Here is a 22,367-nt window from a genome sequence, read left to right on the forward strand (position 1 = left end):
AAGGCATATATTTCATGAATATTTGACTTTGAAAGGACAAATCCAAGAAGTTGATTCTGTATATCGTGAGGTTTCTGATCCGGTCTGTCTCTTTCTTGTAGGTCGAGTCTGCAAGTCACAATTCGGCCTGTTGACAGGAAAGTTTGTTGTCACTTTCCTTTCCCCTCCCATTGTTGTCACTCCCATTCCCATGTACGCCCAATTCTCCCCCCCCCCCCCCTCCCATCTTTAATCGAGCAGTCTGGCACATCCCAGTTCTCATTGTGCACGCTGAGCCGCCGGCCCTCTTTAAGGTCTCCATTAGAATGTTGTTTTTATACGGCAGCAAGTGAAGGCATGCGGAGCCTCTTTTGAACTGCTTGACAAACAGATGGAGGTTATTCATGGTGCCTTTATGAGATTAAGTGAAAAATGCCCATAAAAAAAAAAAAAGACAGACACACCTTCACACTTCACTGGCATATGCCTTGTTTGTGCTTTCTTTTTTTTTTCTTTTTTTCTTGCTCACCACCTTAGTTTTGGGCAAGCGTCCAAGGCTACAAGGTGTTTATTGTTACCAATACGTCCCTCCCTAGGCAGGGAATCATTCATCCCAACCACAATGCAGCATACAAAGTGCTTCTCCTTTTTAGTATGAACCTGTTTAAAGTGTGACTCAGGAAGGTCAGTGGCAAGTGCTCCACCCCACCAACTCTGACTTCGAGCAAAGGGTTTGACCAAAAGATTTGTAGTGGCTTATCTGGGTTGTCGGGAGTCACCTTTGTATGTCTGTTAGGCAGACATTTTATGAATTCAAAGTCTAACTCCATTTGAGTGCAAGGAAAAAAATTAGGGGTGGGAATCTTTGAATGTCTCACGATTCGATTCCAATTTTTGGAGTCGATTTTTGATTCAAAATGATTTTTGCTTCAATCTATAGACGTGCAAGGAATTGTAATGATCTACTCCAGTCTGACTCGCTAATGCTAATTAGCGTGCTACTCGCGGCACTCAAAAGAACGGCTCCATGCTGGAAAAGAAAAAAAAAACTTTTGTTGGAATAACTTGATCGTGACTTTTTCCTTCTACTCTCTAATATGGCTACAACTTGTACAGTGTATTAGACCGCGTGGATCCACACTGCCCCTCAGTGGCCAAACGGGGTACAACATGAACAGCACTCCAAATAAAGGCACACACAAAATATAAAATAATTTAAATATAATCGATTTTGAGACATTTAAAATCAATTCTGAATCGTATTAAATGAGAATCGCAATTCTTATGAGAATCGATTTTTTTGGGGCACACCCCTAGAAAATATCAAGTCTTCTAGCGATTCCATTATCAATCTTGCTTATCAATGTAGTGTGTGATTTTATTTAATTAAAAATTTTTCCTGATGTAACCTCTGCCATTCAGCATGTATGTGTTATCATATCCATGTGATTTTATATCAAGAACAGCAAAGTGGTGCATCAAAAAGGATTTTTTAAATTGTCTTTAGGAATCATCAACTCGTTTTTCAGAGTCTTCCCGACTTGCACCTTCCCTGGCAAGCCACACCCACTTTCTTGAAAGAAACCCTACCATTAACCACTGTTCAACCCGGTTCAAAACAAACCGTCAATTTTAGAATAGAAAGAAAGAAAATGTTCAATGTTCAAAAGGGGTTGTTTGTTTGCTGTGACGTATTTGTTGTGAACGTCACACTTCGGTGGCGGAAATCCATTAAAAATGTCGTGCGGGAGAGTTGAGAAAGTGGTCAACCGCAAAGTTCAGAAACAGACTAACAAGAACAACTAACCCTAACCCAGCAGCTGACGGACGGAAGATTACGCACGGACTTATATATGAATGGACTAACAATGACGCTTATTGCCGTCTCGAGAAGTGAAGCCACCGGCGGCCATCTTAGGTTGCCACTTTTAAAGCCGCTTAATTTGAATACATTTATTTCTCTGATTTAAAATGCTACCAATGAGACTGGAGAAGTGCTAAGTACAAATACATAAAATGTATATTAAACCCATGACAGATCATTTTAAAGACCTACTACATAGCATTTTTTTCTTTTAAATTGCATGAAATTATTTTTTTTCAATTTGTTTTTCAAATGCATATTTTGTATATAACACACAATCAAATGAATTTAAGTAAATAAAAATGAAACAAATCATCCAGTGGTCTCAATCACAATATGTGGTTGTACAACTTCATTCAACCAATACTGGTATCAGCCGCCTGTCGTGACGACTCGATACCTTGAAATAATGACGGCTCGATATCTGGTATTGAAATACTCGCCCGTCTCTAGTAATAAATAGTTTAGATTTACACTGTTCATGTTTTATTTTAGTTTAGTTTTTGTGGTTATCCAATATTATTTATTTGTACTGCAATTATATCTTACCAGATGCGCTGGATTCACCGAAGAATGCAAAATGCTTCCAAACCTTAGCATCTCAATTAGCGCAACCCGATTGTTTACTTTTATGGTGCGCGATAAATCAACCGACGTATGCCGAGTGACATCAATCGCGGTCGTCCGTGACCTTGGATCTCTGGAAGTTCTGAACAAAATACACAATTGTTGTGCACGGCAGCATCGAATATATGGAGTCCATCTTGGGAGCTTTGTTGTCGTCACGCTGTGTGTTTGCAGACGGCGTGTGTCACTGCGTTCGGCGTGTGTTTGTTTGATCCGTAGAAAGACACGGCTTACTCGCATGGCCTATTCCAAGAATGAATTCCTGGAAGCTTACAAGAGCTGTTGAATGAGATGGAGTGCTGAGGGCAGGAATAACGAGCGGGAGTGGAGGGAAGGAGCTCAACACTGTGGGAGGGGTGTCAAGCTCTCACTTACAGGCCTGATTAAATAACAGGATGCTTTGTGAAAACAAGGACATTATCTCCGTCTTCAACGGGCCAGGAAAGCCTCTCTAATTGGCTTCCCCCCCAAAAAAAAATGTAAAAAGTGTGTCAGCCAGTTCCAAAAATGAAAGAAATGACGATGGACTTCACAAGGAATGCATCCAAATTTTAACCTTGCCATCTTTTTCATCTCAAAGGGCAACTTTCCCGACCTAAAGATCTTGCTTGAGTGCATGACAAATAATACAGATTCCTCTGTGGGATCAGGCGGTTTGTTATGGGAGAACGGAGGAGAAAAAAAGCACCCAAAGGGGTGGAGCTTGTTGTGTTTTTAATTCCTGCATGATCAAAGCATCGAACATCTCTCTGCCTGACATGTAACCCAGGTGGTTGACTAAATTACACAGATTACAGTCAAATACCACTGTCATTAAAGTGTATCCAGTAGTTTGCAGCCCTAAAGAATTCTAGACGTATTTCATATTTGGACAGCTTTTTTTTTAAATTACAGAAGACCCTCAGAACAAGATTTCGTCCAGGAACTTCAATTTCTATTAGTTTAACATTTTTTTCCACTTTTGTTAACAAGAGTATAAAAACCTAGAATTTTTTTTTTTTTTTGAAATACAGATATAATATATGTGAATAATTGTGAGTTAACTATTGAAGTCATGCGATTAATTACAATTAAAAAAAAAACGTAATTAATCGCATGACTTCACAAGTTAACTCACAATTAACTCATTCACTGCCATTGACGGCTATAGACGTCAAAAATTCATTTGATCTATTTCTATTTGTTTAACTTTTTTTTCTTTCCACTTTTTACAAGAGTATGAAGACCTAGAAAAAAATATTGTACATTTAGAACAGATATAAAATGTGTGATTAATCGTGAGGTAACTATTGAAGTCATGCGATTAATTACAATTAAAAAAATTAACCACCTGACGCGATTTAAAAAAAAAAAAAAGATTATTAAAAATTAGGGGCGTCAGGTGATTAAAATTTGTAATCATAAGTAATCGCATGACTTCACTAGTTAACTCTTGATTAATTACAAATTTTATATCTGTTCTAAATGTACAATAAAAAAATATATAGGTTTTCATACTCTTGTTAACAAAAGTGGAAAAAAAATGTTTAACTAATAGAAATAGTTCAAAGAAATTTTTTACGTCCATAGCCGTCAATGGCAGTGAATGAGTTAATCACAAATTTTATATCTGTTCTACATGTACAATAAAAAAATATAGGTTTTGATACTCTTGTTAACAAAAGTAGAAAAAAAGTGAAACTAATAGAAATAGTTCAAATGAATTTTTGACGTCTATATCCGTCAATGGCAGTGAGTGAGTTAACGGCCAATTTGCAGCTCAATTGGCGTAATTCGTGCGCAGCCCTGCAAATAACATTAGCGTAGTGAGAGACTCCAACTTTCAAATTGGATCTCATCCGATATGAGTGCAAGTGTGTGCGTGTGCGTGTTTTGGAGTCGCGCCTCTCAGGCTCATCATCACATTTTGCTGGCACCAACATCAGTCCCATCATGCGCCGCACGCTGCCGGCACCTCCCGCCCGCCTCTTTCATGTTCCAGAGATGTGTTTAGCAAGCGATTGCATGTCAGGTGGCATTTGGCTCTCTCCCGTCACCTTTTGCTGGGCTTTTCAAATCTCTGTCACACGGCACCCGACACCCCTACCAATGAGATGCTGAATGAGTTCAAACGAAGATCAGGTGTATCATTTCAACACACTTCAAGTTCCTTTTTTTTTTTTCATCACGGCCTGTCTGTGAATAATGTGTTCATGAATGGGAAGTAGAAGTAGGAGGAGAACGTGGTTCAGACCCACCCCTCAGGCTTAATACTTTACCTGAGCGTGTAGAAATCTGCTCACCTGCCCTGGCATGCATGCCGCACGGCCCCTCCTCCTCCTCCTCCTCAGGTTCGAACCCCCTCAACCACCCTACCCTTTCCAGTGGCTCCACATCAAAGTAATGGATACCCAGAAGGGCCGCACCTTCCCCTCCTTCATCTAATTCAACTGCCACCCAGTCAGAAGCTAGCACGTAGCACACAAACAGATGAATTTCTCATGCAGTTACACTTCTGTTGTCACACGTGACCTAATTGTGAAGGTAACCATTTCCAAAAAACACTCCAATTCCCTGCGTTGTATTATTAGAGCCTATAGTTATGCATTATTAATATTATTATTATTATTATTTCAGGGGGTTTCCTGGCTCAAATTGAGGTGGTATCATCCTGACTAGGATGGGTGACTACCGATACCAGTCTTACGGTGACCGATACCTATTATCGGCCGCCCTCCTGCGGCCATTTTACAATCAGGGATAGGAAATTTGAAATGATTTGAATACAAAGTTGCCATTAACTTCATGCAATTTTAAAGAAATATAATATATTGGGATGCATAGGTCTTTCTTTCAAATCATCTGTCATGTGGGGAATTTTATTTATTAGTGGTATCTGTATTTTGCGGTGACAACTCAAGTTGCGTATCGGTCGGGAAAAAAGTGGTATCGAACATCCCTAATCCCGACCATGCGCCATGACGTGCATGCATTGTGTAAATTCAACTGGCTCGCTTATATTTTTTCAGGCAACATATAATACGTCCATGTTTCAATAATAAGATTAATCGTTCCAATAAGAATATGATATGTTATCATGTTAAAACATTCATTCATTATCAGTCACTCAGGCTGGAGGTGGTGAGCAAATAAGGTGGAGGTGGCCGCCTCTGAATTTTGTACGCAGGAAAAACCCTGAATTATTATTATTGAATTATTAAGTATTTGGGTATCCTACTGGAAAATTATATCCGACAATGGAATATTTGTATACTTTCCACCTAATAAGCTTTCTTTAGATTCTCTTTTGTTTTGTTTTATATACACTACGGTAATTAAAAAAAAAAAATTAAATCTGTCAATTGTTTTTTTTTTTTTGTGGGGGGGGGGGGATATCAAAATACTAATAAGTATGGACCATCACTAGAAAAAAAGATAGTAGATTGAGGTACAACCTTGGTCACGGAATGAATTCAACCCATAGGTCAAGGTACCACTATACTGTATTTGTTATAATCGGAAAACGTCAAACAGTATGAATACAAGGATCATGCAATAAATATGATCTCAGCTATGTACAGTATGATGTCATCAGAAAAACTCATAAACATGACTCTTGGAGTTTTTGATGACGCCCATTTAAGGACATTGGTTGACTTGGGGGGGAATTATACGCTTCCATCATATAACACACTGTAAAAAGTGATAAATAATCACAAATATTACGAAATGATAATGCCTCCAATTCAAAGAGTATCTCATAGGAAATAATCAGACTTTACTTATGCTTTGTGTCCAATTTTTTTTTTAAACATTTTTTTAGGTCCAAGAAGTATTTTTAATCAGCAGAACGTCATTCTTGTGGTGTAATAAAATGGCTTCAGTTAGCCTATGACAAGACCAGATTGTTCTTTTAATGGTGGAAATAATGTGAAAAGGATGGCTGCAACGGGAAGTTGTTCAAGTGAACCGTGCAATCGCGTGTCGTAGTCTGAGACGACGGAGGAAACGTAAATTGAAAGCTTCATTGAGACATTTACAGTCAATTAATAATAATTTAGTGTACTTTGTTGGCAAGTGTAGCCCTCAATTGTGACCCACATGATGACCACATTTGTTGCTAAAATCAAGAGTATTTGGACAATTTTAAATCAAAAAAATGGTTCCAAACGATTACTCAATTATTAAAATAGTTGTTGATTAATTTGATAATCGATTACTTGGCGATTAATCGCTTCATTTCGACAACTCTATAAGATAACATTAGTGCTAACCACCAGGCTATGTCAACAAATGTATAAACGGCATGCTAACTATGCTACAGCGTAGCTAGCATCACAACCTTTACGAATCTAATTTTATGCATGGTGCCATTCCCTGCAGTAAATATCAACAGCTGGCCATCTGATTGGCTGAGACATCAACAGCAATATATGTAATAGGCTAGATTAGCCTTAGATTTACTTTTACTCAATACCTGAAGTGGTTCATCTTTTGGTGCATTACAAAAAAGGAAAAATCCGCATGCAGGCAGTTGGAAATTTTGTACTATATTAAAAAAAAAAATAACTGTTGAGGGAACCCAAGAGCTTAAAAAAGATCCGGTTGTTTCCTATTTATCTTAACTCATTCACTGCCATTGACGGTTATAGACGTCAAAAAATCATTTTAACTGTTTCTATTAAAAAAAAAATCTACTTTTGTTAACAAGAGTATGAAAACCTAGATTTTTTTTAGAAATCAGATATAAAATTTGTGATTAATCGTGAGTTAACTAGTGAAGTCATGCGATTAATTACGAGTAAAAAAATTAATCACCTGACGCCCCTTATTTTTTTAATAATCATCTCGTCAGGCAATTAAAATTTTTAATTGTAATTAATCGCATGACTTCACTAGTTAACTCACAATTAATCACACATTGTATATCTGTTCTAAATGTACATTTTCATACTCTTGTTAACAAAAGTGGGGAAAAAAATGTTAAACTAATAGAAATAGTTCAAATGAATTTTTGACGTTTATAGCCGTCAATGGCAGCGAATGAGTTAAAGTGCAGAAGCGCTTGTGGGTCAAATTCTTTACATTAAAGTGGATGCGCTGTCAAACACAATGTCCACAACATAAATGCAGACTGCACCTGTTTTCAATGCCATTGAACCCTGCTATCATCACCAGCCGCCCACACCCCTGTCTGCTCCTCATTTAGCCAAGCGGCGTGTCCCCGGGCCGCAGTAATGCTTCCCGTGTGCCGAGCAGCTCCGCAGAAATGACAGGGCAGGGAGAGTCGGCCTCGGGCCTGCAGGCCCGCAGCTCTGTACTCTGTCATTAGATCCTTTAATGCAACAGCAGCACCGCAGCATGCACGCCTCACTCTTCCCCCTCGACTCTCGGCCTTTCTCTTCTTTTTTTTTTTTTTGCGGACTTCTTTCACTCTCACTTCGTCGCGCCACACGGGATGGGATTCCACTGTGTAATTTTCCCTTGCGCTGAATGATGTGGGTAGTCACACTAAGAAGAGAATGTACATGGTACCCACAAGAACCATTACGCTTGATTGATTATAAAAGTATAATGAGTCTGGTTGGATTTTTTTTTTTTTTATGTCTTACATGACATTGAGTCACTGCTAAAAAAAAAAATATATATAAATAAAATTAAAAATAAAATTAAAAAAGTCCACCCTTCCATTTTATTTTGAATGAATGAATGACAAAATTGCTGCATTTTTTTTTTAGAAATACACACTTAACTGACTAGAACTTCCTGTGTTGTCTTATGTGAGAAGAGTGGACAGCTGCAGAGGACAGCAGACACACGTACACACACATAAACACAAGGTCGTCAAACTTAGAGGAGTGCACTTGCGTTGGTCAGTCCCAAAGAGATACGATGTATTTTTTTTTTTTACTCCTATATAAAATCGGTTATTGGCTTCCTTGACCACTAATTAATCGATATTGGCCCTGAAAATAAGAACGTATCGGTCTATCACAGGGGTCTGCAACATGTGGCTCTGGAGCCACAAGTGGTTCTTTAGCCCCTCTCCTGTGGTTCCGTGTGGATCTGTAAAAAAAAAAAAAAAAAAAATAGAAATTCATCTTTTATTTTTATTTTTAGATACACCATTATTCAAAAGAAAAGAAAAAAAAAGAAGAAGAATAAAATATTCAAAAAATGTCAGGGTCCGAATTTTTAAGTTGTCGGAAAAAGAGAGACAAAAGGTACATGAAAATGTTTTTTAAATGACTTTGTCTTAAAAGGGAGAAGAAACGCAGAAAATTACCATAAAATGTCGATGACAATTTTTTTTTAAAAGCAGAAAAGAAATGTCCAAAAACAAAAGAAAGTTAGAAATTTACCATCAAATATCTTCTCTCTCTCCCTCTCTCTCTCTCTCTCTCTCTCTGTGTGCGTGTGTAATTTTTTTTTTTTTTAATAGCCATAAAATATCCAAAAAAGGAAGAGAGCCAAAAAATTACCATAAGATATTTTTGGAATTGCCAAAGAAAAAACAAATCTGAAAATTATTATTTTGATTATTATATTATTATTATTATCATCATCATCATCGTTATTATTATTATTATTATTATTATTATTATTGTTGTTGTAAATAGCCATAAAATGGCTATTTACAACAATAATAATAAAATAATAAAAATTTTCCCCTTAACGTTATCATCAAAGGAAACCAAAGTTTCCAACGCTGTGAAAGTACCCTGAATGCACCATTTTGTTTGCGTAGCATTAGCAACTAGCAAGTGTGTAGCGTATGTTATTCTGGTTATTCTGTTGTCCCTAAGCGTCCTTTAAGATGTTTAATGGCACCTCAGTTGGAGTAAACTGTAAAACTAAACACACAACGCTAAGAATTACATCCAATGTATATTTAAATACAAAACATTCTTCGTTTTAAAAACATCGCTAGCCTAGCGCTAATGCTAAAAGCACAGCAAACTCACCCCACCAAGCTTTTATGGACCTTCCTTTGTGCACTTTGGCACAATCGTGCTGAAACGGGAAAGAGCTCATTAACTGTTGAGGATTGCGCACGACACCTGATTTCTCTTGTATTATCACACGTTTATGAAAATCGTTTTTTGTTAGCAAATGAACCGTGGCTGCACATGAAGGGAATTTGCCTATGTGTTAATTAAACCCACAACAAATGGAGTGTTCTTGTAAAGTGCCGGAATGACCTTGGCTGGTGTGAAAGCAAAATAAAGACATCCTTTTGTCACTCGGGTCATTTTTGCCATGTGGCGAACGCAACGTGATGCCAGCGCGCAGACCACACACACTTAAGCAGGGATGTAAACAAACAGCGCTGGCTGGTCTCAAGCGGGCCACCCACAGATCGCCGGCTCCAAGGGATTTACTCAGTTGCATCTGACATTAGTGCGTTGCTCATACTGAGGGGTAGCAAATATTCCTGGTTGCTTTGTTGGTATGCTCGTGTCAACGATTCTAATTTCCTCAATCGATTAAATTTTGAGTCAGTCCGATTCGATTCACTTCAATTTGAACCCATATTAATTCTGGAACATCAATACTTCCTCAATATCAGGGACATGATAAAAACTGACATCAGCAAGGATGAGATGAAAATATTTTCATAACTCTAGTTCAATCATTGTAAATATAAATTTTAAAGATTCAGCATTGTCTTGTGCAGTTTGTCACTTTTTTTTTACTCGCAACTGCCACCTCTGGCCCAAAGCGTAACTGCAGCATCTGTGTCAGGTTCATGGTGCGCGTGTTTAATATTAATTTAATATTACCTTTTTAAACGGCACAGTGCAATAAGTCAGATCTTTCATAAATGTAAGAAAATACTTTTAAATTCATGTGAACAGTCAATTTCAAGATACAAAAAAAGATTTGGCCTTTAAAATTCTATTTTCTTATGAATTTATGGGAAAAAGAGATCATAAAATGATCAATTCGATATCGATTATTCAAATTCTTTGACCCCAGCCCTACTTAAAATGTTATCGTTTCAGCCTAGGGGTTATGGCACACATGTAGCAATTCATTTTTCTCTCATCTCTGCATATCAACAAGTGGCGATGACCAGGGAAATAATATTGGTTATATAGTTAGTATTTTGTACTTTTATAAAGGATCACAAAATATTTATAATTGAAAGTGGATTTGGAATTGAACTAGGACGCGACATGGTTGAAGTGACCCACTTCAAAAGGTTTTCCTAATGTAGTGTCGGAATATCCGCTCATCCACTTGGCAAAAAAGACATAAAAAAAAAACCCACAAGGAATCAAGTATTCTCAGGTCACAATCAGGCCTTGATCAAATGTGGGTGAAAGTGAGATATGAGTGTGACTACACAAACTTGTCACACTGCCATTTGATGACATCATTCACACTTTGACACCCACAGTGGGTTAGCAGAGAATATAGAGTAGGAGTACGTTGGCGTGTGTATGTGAAGTAATTGTTGCCCTGCCATTTATTTTCATATGAAAACAATAGAGGCCCTGACTTTTGAACTCCAATGTCTTTTTCTGTGCTTCACCAGGATGACTATTTAATGAATGTTTCCTTTCCGATCAATCTTACCGGAGGTCTTTTTTTTACTTGTCTAGTTAGTGCATTACTGTGCTTATCCTCTGCAACTCATAAAGATTTAAATATAAGCCCTGCAATAATGTAATCAGATCTCTTAAGTGACTTCCGGCTGCGTCACCCGGCAGAGACATGGGAGTGTGTTTGTGACCTCTGTCTTAATACTGAGAGGCAGTCAGGCCACAGGCATGTGTTATGATGTGCCCTCAAACTGCCCGCTGTTGCTCTCAACTCCAAGAAGCTATTTGAAACATTTCAGGCTTTGAATTTTCAAACTCCAGGTAAAGTAGGTCCCCACTAGTGCCCAAAAAATCCATTCGCATAAGAATCGCGATTCTCATTTAGTACAATTCCGAATCTATTTTAAATGTCCCAAAATCTATTTTATTGAAATTCTGTTCATGTTATACCCCGTTTGGCCACTGAGGGGCAGTGTGGATCCACGCGGTCTAATACACTGCTAAATTGTAGCCACTTTAGAGAGTAGAAGAAAAAAGTCACAATCAAGTTATTCAAATAAAAGTTGTTGTTTTTTTTTCCAGTGTGGAGACGTTCTTTTGAGTGATAAGTGCCGCGAGTAGCGCGCTAATTAGCATTAGCGAGTCAGACTGGAGTAGTGATGATCTACTCCAGTCTGGAGTCAATTCCTTGCACATCTATAGATTGAAGCAAAAAATTATTGGCAATCAAATCATTGGCAATCAAGAATAGATTCTGAATCGAATGGCAGACCCCAAAATTGGAATTGAATCGAATCGTGAGACATTCAAGGATTCACACCCCTATCCACTACCCCTGTATATTTTTTGACAGATTATGTTGAAACTAAAACTATCCATCCATCCATTTGCTGAAAAACAACTCGCCCACAATATCAACAAGTGGCTACTATGGCTCCATGCTATGAGCTAGTAAATTAGCCAACATCAGTTAGCGGTCGGATTAACATTATTGTTGGAACGATATAGCCGTTGGATTAATGTTACGTTATAAATAGAATTGACTTTCTTTTTTCTTTTTTTTTTACCGTGAATCCACCTCCTCTCTGTCCCTTGTGTTTGTAGCCTGGAAATCCAGACTCACTCGCGGCTTTGCCGGAGAGTGAACAACATAGCCGAAACCAACGTAGCTGAAGAAGAGACAGTAGCGAATGACTTACCCTTTTTGTCGTCGCTGCGGGAAAAACTTGAAGATTCATGGTCATGAGTCACTCTGTTTTGATATTTGAACAGCGTTAGCGAAAACGACGTCACGCAAATAGACGAATTCGATTGGCCCGCCTGTTTTCAGCCGGTGCAGAATCGCTGTCGATGGACGCCCCTGTCCAAAGTGGGTGTGGCTTGCTAGGCTTAATGTGTTAGCTGCTAGCTACAGATTTGAAAGGGGGCGTGTCAGTGTGTCACAGATTAGCAAAAACAAGATTTTGCAAAATCATACCATTTTCCTCTCGTTTTTGTTCATGAACTAAAATGTCCATAGATTTGAGTCCAGTTTTTATTAAGTGAAGTACGTTTTTGTGTCGTCTTCATTAGTCAATGCAAATCCATATGGATTTAGTCCCTGTTATTCTATTCTTTAAGATGCAGTCACAATGGCACATCCAATACGGTATGTATCAGATTTGAATCCAAATTTGGAAGAAGCCTGCATATCTGAATTGTACCAGTCGGAAGCAAACAAAACTGAAGCATGCCGTTCGAATCCAGCTCTAAAGATCATGCTTTTCTTTCTTTCTTTCTTTTTTCCCACCACTAATGTGGCCGCACCTCATCTTGGCCCCTGCACGCCTTGCAATTACTGTTCTGATGAAACAAGGAAATATCTGGCATTCGAGTTGGATACCACATAAAACAAGATTTGACTGTCTGATGTGATGTCTTTCCGTTTTTGCGAAACTCTCAACTCGTTGTATGAGGGTACAAGTGTAGGTGGGGTTCGTTGACGGCATCGCATGTACACAAAGGAAGCGTCTGTTCCTGCTTGTCATGTATTAACTTTTCCCTTTTTGAAGTGTTCAAAAATGTTCCCAGTTCAACACTGTCGCTCAAGTTTTTCATTAACTTGTTAAGTGGATCAAGCGAGTGATGCTCTTACCTGCCTGCCCTGTGAATGTGTACGCATTTGGTTTGCTCGCGTCTCCTCATTAAAGCGTAGGCAGATGGACAGCATGTGATGAAACCCGTGTTTGGATTTGACGCTCTCTGGGGTCAACCCACCTCTTGTTGAGAAGGAGCCCCCCAAAAAATGGTGGAATTTGGAAATTCTGACCAGCGCTCTGTTGCATCGTTACAGTGATCAATATTTAACTTGTGTGCAATGCTAGGTTTATTTCGACTCGCGTCGCTATCTGACTGCAACTTGACGATGTTTTCAGCTGCAGCGTGCAGCTGCTTTGGGATGAAAGGCTCTCACTTGAGAGCCAGACAGAGGAATGAGTAAACAAGCAACTGCTTGGGGGGGGGGAAACAGACAGGAATCCAATATAAAAATCAACCCCTAAAAAAACTTCAATTACCTGCCAATAAACTTGTATGGGTTTATTGTACTATGCCGACTGTCAGTTGGCAAATTCTTCTTCATCGCAAGTGGTTCGATTATTTTCTTTAATGAAACAGAATAACTGTCATGTTGAAGTTTTGAGACTGGAGAAGAGAATGGACGTGGGGAGACAAAAAGCATTAAAAATCATTAGAATGAAATTCAATTAAAAAAATATTTCATTCTGAAATAGTTATTTCATTCTTTCTCATGAAAAAAAATGAAAGGGGACTGAACGATTACTTAAAAACACATTTTTAATGCCTAAAATGTATTTAATACATCCATGGTGTACACACTTAAAGTGAGTACAGAAGTATTGAATTATATTACAATAACTCGTTTTTCACACATTGGGTAAAATTTGTTTCTTTGCGTAGTGTTATTTTACGTGGTGGTATGTGTTCCCAAGGCATTCGTGTGTGAATATTCCATATTTGAAGGAAAAACACTCAACACTCAGTCGACGCTAACTTCCTGTTAGCATTTGAATGGGATCATCCCTTTGCTTTTAGCATTAGCGCTAGGCTAGCGATGTTTTTAAAACGAAGAATGTTTTGTATTTAAATATACATTGGATGTAATTCTTAGCGTTGTGTGTTTAGTTTTACAGTTTACTCCAACTGAGGTGCCATTAAACATCTTAAAGGACGCTTAGGGACAACAGAATAACCAGAATAACATACGCTACACACTTGCTAGATGCTAATGCTACGCAAACAAAATGGTGCATTCAGGGTACTTTCACAGCGTTGGAAACTTTGGTTTCCTTTGATGATAACGTTAAGGGGAAAATAATCGGCCATTTGTTTTGGCCAATGTTTGAAGGGCAATAATCGGCCCATTATAATCGGTTAAAGAATTTGAAGTTGACTCACAAAATTGTCAGCTTCTGACGTTGAATCACAGGCGGGACACGGATGGGGTCGTCTCCAGCATCTAATTATCTAATTATCTCAATATGCAAAGCCACAGCAGTTGTGTGAACATACCACTTACACATCTGTCTGAAAGGCATAGTCTGCACCTTTACGCCTACGATGCGCCTAACTGACTGGGAATGCAGTGTACAAATATTTGTTCCATCCATCCATTCATCTATCGACATTATAACCTATTAGTCATCTAACATAACTGTTAATTATGCGATACCTTGTAGTTTGATGATGTGATATGTCTGATGATGTGGTCTTGAAATCACCATAAACATTAAAAACTGGCAAAACAGAACCTTATTTTTTATTGAGTGAATTGAATTAATAACTACTGTTTGTTTTGAACAAAGCTGTAAAGCACTTGTTTTTTTCATGACTTTCAGACAGTACAGCTGTTCATTAAGTCTTAGCAAAGTGTGAACAAACAAATAAGTAATCCGTGAATAAATATTTTTTTAAACCCGTAGTAAGGGAAATGACCCAAAGCAGTTTATTGAGTCTTAACAAAGTGTGAACAATCAAATGACTCCTCACTGTTTGCTATCATTCTGCCTGCTGGACTCCTCATAACGTATTTCCCCCACTCGGGAATAACAGTCACGCTCTCTCCAACGTTATGAGAAAGTTTTTGGCCATGCAGCAAGTTGGTACTGTGGCCATAAGATTCCCAGGAACACATTTTCAGAGGACGTGTGTTGAGGACACACTCAGTGCGTGACTGCCACCTAGTGACCATTCAGTGCCATTTGTATGTTGACGTGACATATATGCAAGTGTTTTTTGTGAGGCGCATGAGAATTGTTTATTTTATAATAATAATAATGTATAATAATAATACATTTTATTTACAGTGTATTTAACAATAAAAATCCCATTTTGATAACGTGACACAAACACGTTTTGTTTTTTCTTAGCAAGAGCTTGACTTGCTAGCGTTAGCTCAGGCATGCTATCAAATGTTCCCGTAACATTGCTAACATTGTGAACTGGTTTACACACACGCACACACACACAAAAAAGATAAATTAGCACTAATGATAACAAGTGAGGGGGAAATAGGCCTTATCTGTCTTTGTTTTGTCATATTAGACTCGGAATTTGAGAGGCTGGAGTTTTGTTTTTGTTTTGTTTTTCAGACCAAACACATTCGCCAGGCAACATTCTTAGAGTCGACAACATTAAACAATTCACTTAGATGAAGCCCTGGATACGAACTACCTTGCGTTTCTGAATATGTCACTGTTGTCACCAACATTTGAATCACTAAATACAGATCTCAATCATAATTTACTTTTCCTCCCTATATTTTAGGGCTGTGGAATTAATCGAAATTCAATTACAATTTTAATTATTACACTCCACAATTACAAAATCAGCATAATCGTAAAAAAAAAGAGAGAAATATTAATACAAATTTTGAGTTTGAGTTGTTTAGATTTATACATTTGCAAAAAATATATATATATATATTTTCATCCAAAAGGAACTTGCATAATTATAGTATTTTAAAGAATGTTATTTGCCTTAATATTTTTTACATTTAAACTTTTTCTTTCTTGTACCAAGAAATAATTGTGATTTGTGAATTGTGATTTTCTTCATAATCAAGCAGCCCTACTACTATATTTACATTTTTATGGAGAGAAAAAAAATAATGAAACTATTTACACAAAATAGGGACTGGAAAAAAGAAACAGTGGGGTCAAATACACCCAAATAGTGGATAGGTCTGTTTTTGACTCAAAATACAGTATTTTTGTCCCAACTGTTTTTTTAGGTGGTAAAAATAAAAAGTGGTCCGAAAAAATAGTCAAATAAAGTACACTTACATGAACGTTTCTACTTACTGACATTTTCAAATTATTTTGTATTTTCGCCCCTGGTTGTCTAACTCCTGTCCGGTTTCTCCTGCAGGCCCGCATGGCACTGGAAAAGGGAGCCCAGGCGGTTATTTTCGATGTCAGCGATGACGCCAACGCGGCTGCCGAGGTGAGTTTGAAGGCGCCCGGGGCCTGTACTTAATGTCCAAACAAAGATGATCCTCAGTTTGGTGGTATTTCTGCATTTGCCCTTGTTTGCACAACTGTCACTCAAGCTGAGAGAAACCGACTCCCTTCCCCGTCCGGTGGTGTTGGTGGATGCTGAGGATGCGAAGGAGTTGATGGCTCTGGTCAACAAGAACGAGGAGGCCAACGTCCGTATTGAGATATTGGTGGAGAAGCCCAGATGGGTAAGGGTTGCTTCACAAAAACAAAAAAAATGACACACACACACACACACACACACGCAGCTGCTAGACGTTTCATTTATTTACTGGATGGGGAGGGATTCTTTGAAGGGTTGCAGAGAATAACCTTTGAACTGTAAAGTGGTGATTTCTTTTTTTTTCTTCTTTTTTTTTCACAGGAGAGCTCAGTATTGTTCATTCGATTTGACATCATCATTGCTCTCCTTCTTTTTTTTTTTTTTTTTTTTTAAAACAACAAATCAATTAAAAAAATTTAATAAATGGTTTTTTTTTTTTGTTTTTTGTTTTTTTTTAATACATATACATATATATATACATATACACACATATATATATATATATATATATATATATATATATATATATATATATATATATATATATATATATATATATATATATATATATATATATAAAGTAAAGTGGTGATTTCAATCACGACCCAATGATTTTCTCTAAACTCTTGCATGGACATTTTGTGGTAACTGTTGCACTTTTGTATCGCTTTTTTTTTAAATTTTTATATTTATTATAACTTTTATTTTCATTTCCATTCTCAGCCACATTATGACGTGTATATCCTGCTCACCATTGTCTTGGCTGTCGTGACCATCATCCTCATCTTTGCTTTCCGCTATAAGTGCAAGTCCAATAGAACTTGGGTAAGTGAAACCACCATTTGATATCGTTAATATACATCTTAAGGTCTAGTCTGCTTCTTGTCCTCACTAATAGGACCGCTTTGGTGTTCTAGTAAGTCAGCTACTTGTTACTAGTTAAGCAGGATATTAAGGATATCGGATAAATGCTCAAACAGACTTCCATAAGGTTTCTAACTTGCACCCTCGCAGGACTCGGTGCATCAGCAGACCATGCGGGCGATTAGTCGACTGGAGACCAAAACCTACATCTCTCAGGGGTGCTCAGGCTCACAGCGCCCCCGTGGGGCCTGGGGTTCAGCGAGCAGCTCCAACTCCACCCCAGTTTGTGCTATCTGCCTGGAGGAGTTCCAGGATGGCCAGGTAAACAGAATGGAGCATGAATGCACCTTAAAGGGATATTTGACTCGTTGAGCCATTTTCAGCAGAAAGAAGATAATATTTTGTCTATAATTAACTCATTCACTGCCATTGACAGCTATAGACGTCAAAAATTTTAACTATTTCTATTAGTTAAACTTTTTTTCCCCATTTTTGTTAAGAGTATGAAAACCTAGAAAATATATATTTTTTGTACATTTAGAACAGATATAAAATTTGTGATGAATCGTGCGTTAACTTGGGAAGTCATGCGATTAATTACAATTACAAATTGTAATCGCCTGATGAATTTTTAATAATCTTCTTCTTTTTTTTTTTACATAAATATATTTTTTTATAATCTTTTTTTTTTTTTTAAAGAAAAGATTATTAAAAATTAGGGGCGTCAGGCGTTTACAATTTTTTATTGTAATTAATCACATGACTTCACTAGTTAACTCACGATTAATCGCAAATTTTAATCTGTTCTAAATGTACAATTTAAAAAAATCTAGGTTTTCATACTCTTGTTAACAAAAGTTGGGGGGAAAAATTTAACTAATAGAAATAGTTCAAATGAATTTTTGACGTCTATAGCCGTCAATGGCAGTGAATGAGTTAATGTGATAACTTCATTATTTTTCATGAACAATACCTTTAAAAACTTATTTTGCCACTTGCCGTCGACTGAAGATGACATCACCTTAGGAAATAGGTAACGGCCAATCATGGTTCAGTTTGCTGAACAAACCCAGAAAACAGGTGATTGGTCGATTTTCCTCAGCACGCTTGATGAAAAATTAGTTTTTAAAGGTATCAATTTCACATTGAAAATAATGACCTTATCAAATTAATTCTGCACAAAATACTAACTTTTTACTGCTGAAAATAGCTAAATGCGTCAAGTATCCCCCTGAGATATATTTGTTTGTTATTAACATCCGTCTCTCTATTTTTTTGACCCAAGCATCTCAGGATCATCTCCTGCGCTCATGAGTTTCATAAAGATTGTGTCGATCCTTGGCTGCTGCAGCACCGCACCTGTCCTCTGTGCATGCACAACATCATGGGTGAGGATGAGCCCCTGATGAGACCTAATACAAAACAGCTGACATCAATTTAATAATAATCACTAGAACGTTGACAAAGGTGAAAAGAAAATGTATTTTTCCTTTCTTGTGTTTGATTGTTCATCTGGTGGTTAGTTCACAGGGCACTTCCTGGTTCACCGATGAAGTAGGCATGTTACAAAAGAAAACATACGTTGCTGTTGTTGTTATTAACTTGTATTGATTCCTATTAGATTAAGCAGGAATGATGTGGCCTATACGTGGAAGTAGGTGCTAAAAGAATTGTTGGAATGTGTCAATTATTTTCTAGGACGGCGTATTAGGGCCACGAATAAAAAAAAAAAAAAATGTGGGGTGAGTAATATTCAGAGAAAAAAAAAATACAAGAAAAAACTTGCAGATTTGTGATATTATAAAAAAAAATTAATCTCGCAAATTTGCCACTTTATAAAGTCACAAATCTACGAGTTTATTTCTTCTAAATTTGTGAGTTTTTTTTCCTCGGAATATTACACCCCGTATAAAAACTTAATATTTATACGTGGCCCTAATACGCCGTCATCATCTTCACATTGATCATCAAGTTACATTTCGATTTTATTAGAAATAATGAGCGTAAACCAGAGGTGGTATCATCTTGACTATGATGGGTGACCACCAATACCACGTATCGGTATCGGTGCCAATACCAGACTTATTTTAAGGTATCGGTCCTGCGGCCGTTTTACAATCAGGAACTAAAAACTAGAAAATTATATGAATACAAAGTTGCCATTAACTTCATGCAATTTTAAGGAAAAATAATATAGATGGGGATATATAAGTCTTTCTTTCTTTAAAATCATCTGTTATTTATGGGTGGAGAATTGTATTTACTAGTGGTATCGGTATTTGGTATCAGTAGCTGTGACCACTCAAGAGTTGCGTATCGGTTGGGAAAAAAGTGGTATTGAACATTCCTAATCCTGACCATGCGCAATTAATTCCATGTTTCAATAATAAGAATAATAGTTCCAATAAGAATATGACTATTATCAGGTTAAAGCATTCATTTATTATCAGTTACTCAGGCTGGAGGTGCTGAGCAAATAAGGTGGCCGCCTCTGAATTTTGTACACGGGAAAAACCCTGATTCATCCAAATATTTGTGTCGTAACTCTGATTGCAATCAACAGGGGCTGAGAGGCATGCCCAGAGGAACCGACTCCAGTCCAGTCCAGAACAGCGTTACCTCCACCCTCAGCCGTACAGCAGCCCGCGAAACCACCCGTTCCCCCAGCATGACATCCCTTTCTCGATGAGGCCGCACTACCCGCGCGGACCGTCAGGCTCGTACCCCTCCGTCGGCCACTACAATACCTCTTCTCCCATGGACGGCCAAACGCTACATTTGCTCACCAGCATGCCCTGCGGGTACCACCTTCCGGCAGAAGGCCCCAGGAGGCCCCACAGGACCGGTGGAAACTGCAGGACTTCGACTCACCACTACACCCCCCGCCGCTCCTGTCGCAACTATCGCTCGTCTTGTCCCGCTCAGCGCAGCGCGTCCAACTCCAGGGCGCACCACATGGTCTCGTCCGTCCCGCAAAGCCGAGGAGTGGCGGCTCACGGCCGGCTGGACGAGGGCAGCTGCTCCGGCGGCAGCTACCACACGGACCGCAGCGGATATTTGGCCGACGGGCCGGCGAGCGACTCTAGCTCAGGGCCGTGCCACGGCTCGTCCAGCGACTCGGTTCTGAACTGTACTGATGTGTCCCTGCAGGGGGTTTACGGCAGCTGGTCCACTTTCCGCAGCTCACTGAGCAGCGACTACGATCCGTTTGTCTATTATGGGCCGGGCTCTGTGGAGGTGGAAGCCCAGACCCGGCCCAGGTCTCTGGATTCTGTGGTGAACAAATTGGGCTGCCCTGAGGAACACCCTCAGACTGTGTTTAGCCACATCCACTACCACCGCCATAGACACCACCACTATGAGGACGGGGGTCGCGGCCAGGGTCCGAGCAGAGGTTCAGATGAGGAGCAGGGGGCCACTGCAGCTGCAGCTCCTCCTGTGCTGGTCTTGGATAAAGACTCACCTGTCCCCCCACCTAAGCCCAGTCACTGCCAGTGCCAAAAACCAGACTGTACGCATCTGCCCAGTTCTGGGACAGAGGGTCGGGATCAGGACCCAAGCGTGTCTTCGGGGCCTTCTGTCCTGGTGTCCTCCATCCCCTTACACCTGCAAACCCACTGCTGCCACCAGGGACACCCTCCCACCGCCTTCGGACGGAGCTGCGGGCGAGACCCCCCGTCTGTTCGCTTCCGCCAGAGCTTGGACCTTCAGGATGATCGGAACGTCCGCATCCACTTGGGCCAAGGCTCGGGCTTATGCTGCTCTCCCCCTGAACTGCACCCCGCCCTCCTTCCCGTACCTCTTATTCTGGACTCGGGAGGTATAGACGAGTGGCCCTGCTGCGCCGGAGCCCATGTTGTGTGGCAAAAGCGGGTGCAGGAGGCCCACTCTGAGCCTCATCTGATGGGGACCAAGACTTCTATCGAGAGACCTCCTTGCAGGTCCCACCACGGCCTTGCTGCAGAGCGAAACACAGACATTTGTTTATACTGCCAAAAAATATACCACAATCAGGGTGAGTGTTGTCGTTTTTTTCCCCATCGAAAATAATGTGTTGGAATTTAGTAAAGGTTCATTCGGCCTCCTCTAAATGTGGATACGGCGTTCCCGCACTTTCCGTGGGTGAAACGTTCCACGCCCATGTGAATTTCTGCAAAGTAGAGTTTTTTTTTCCCCATTCAATAACACTAATACGTCTGTCACCTTAACTAATCTGCTCCCAAAAACGTATAAATACGTTCTGTTTTAAATATGACCATGCTCCCAATGACGTATGTATACGTTTATTGCAGCCTCTGAACTGAAGAGAATGTTTGAAGCGATAGCACAGTATAAGAAATCAACCAGTTGCTCAGGTCTCAGATAACAGCCAATCACAGCTCGGCTTCAGAAAACAGGTGAGCTGTGATTGGTCGTTGCCTGAGCCCTGAGCAACTGTGATGTCATCTTAAATCGGACAGCACCCCTGAGATGGATTAAAACAGCCGGATTTTGCTGCTTAGCTCATATTCCACAAATGTAATATTAACTCATTCACTGCCATTGACGGCTATAGACAACAAAAATTCATTTGAACTATTTCTATTAATTTAACATGTTTTTTTTACTATTGAAGTCATGCGATTAATTACAATAAAAAATGTTAATTGCCTGACGCGATAAAAAAAAAAGATTATTAAAAATTAGGGGCGTCGTGGGATTGAAATTTTGAATTGTAATTAATCACATGACTTCACTAGTTAACTCACGATTAATCGCACATTTTATATCTGTTCTAAATGTACAATTTTAAAAAATCTAGTTTTTCATACTCTTGTTAACAAAAGTGGGGGGGGGGGATTTTTAACTAATAGAAATAGTTCAAATAAATTTTTGCCGTCAATGGCAGTGAATGAGTTAATCAGAAT

At 38.9% G+C, this 22,367-nt stretch overlaps 1 protein-coding gene across 2 annotated transcripts in view; it reads left to right on the forward strand.

The window, feature by feature from the left end:
* Positions 1-22,367, forward strand: part of rnf43 (ring finger protein 43) — a 98,045-nt gene that overhangs the window by 72,167 nt on the left and 3,511 nt on the right. For both annotated transcript variants that reach the window (XM_077546806.1, XM_077546807.1), the window contains exons 3-8: positions 16,426-16,500; positions 16,607-16,741; positions 17,320-17,421; positions 17,611-17,781; positions 18,746-18,848; positions 20,024-21,475. In XM_077546806.1, coding sequence (XP_077402932.1) covers positions 16,426-16,500; positions 16,607-16,741; positions 17,320-17,421; positions 17,611-17,781; positions 18,746-18,848; positions 20,024-21,475 — 2,038 coding nt within the window. The remainder of the gene's footprint in view (positions 1-16,425; positions 16,501-16,606; positions 16,742-17,319; positions 17,422-17,610; positions 17,782-18,745; positions 18,849-20,023; positions 21,476-22,367) is intronic.

Source organism: Vanacampus margaritifer, chromosome 16, assembly GCF_051991255.1.
Source record: "Vanacampus margaritifer isolate UIUO_Vmar chromosome 16, RoL_Vmar_1.0, whole genome shotgun sequence".
In the NCBI taxonomy this organism is placed as follows: Eukaryota; Metazoa; Chordata; class Actinopteri; order Syngnathiformes; family Syngnathidae; genus Vanacampus; species Vanacampus margaritifer.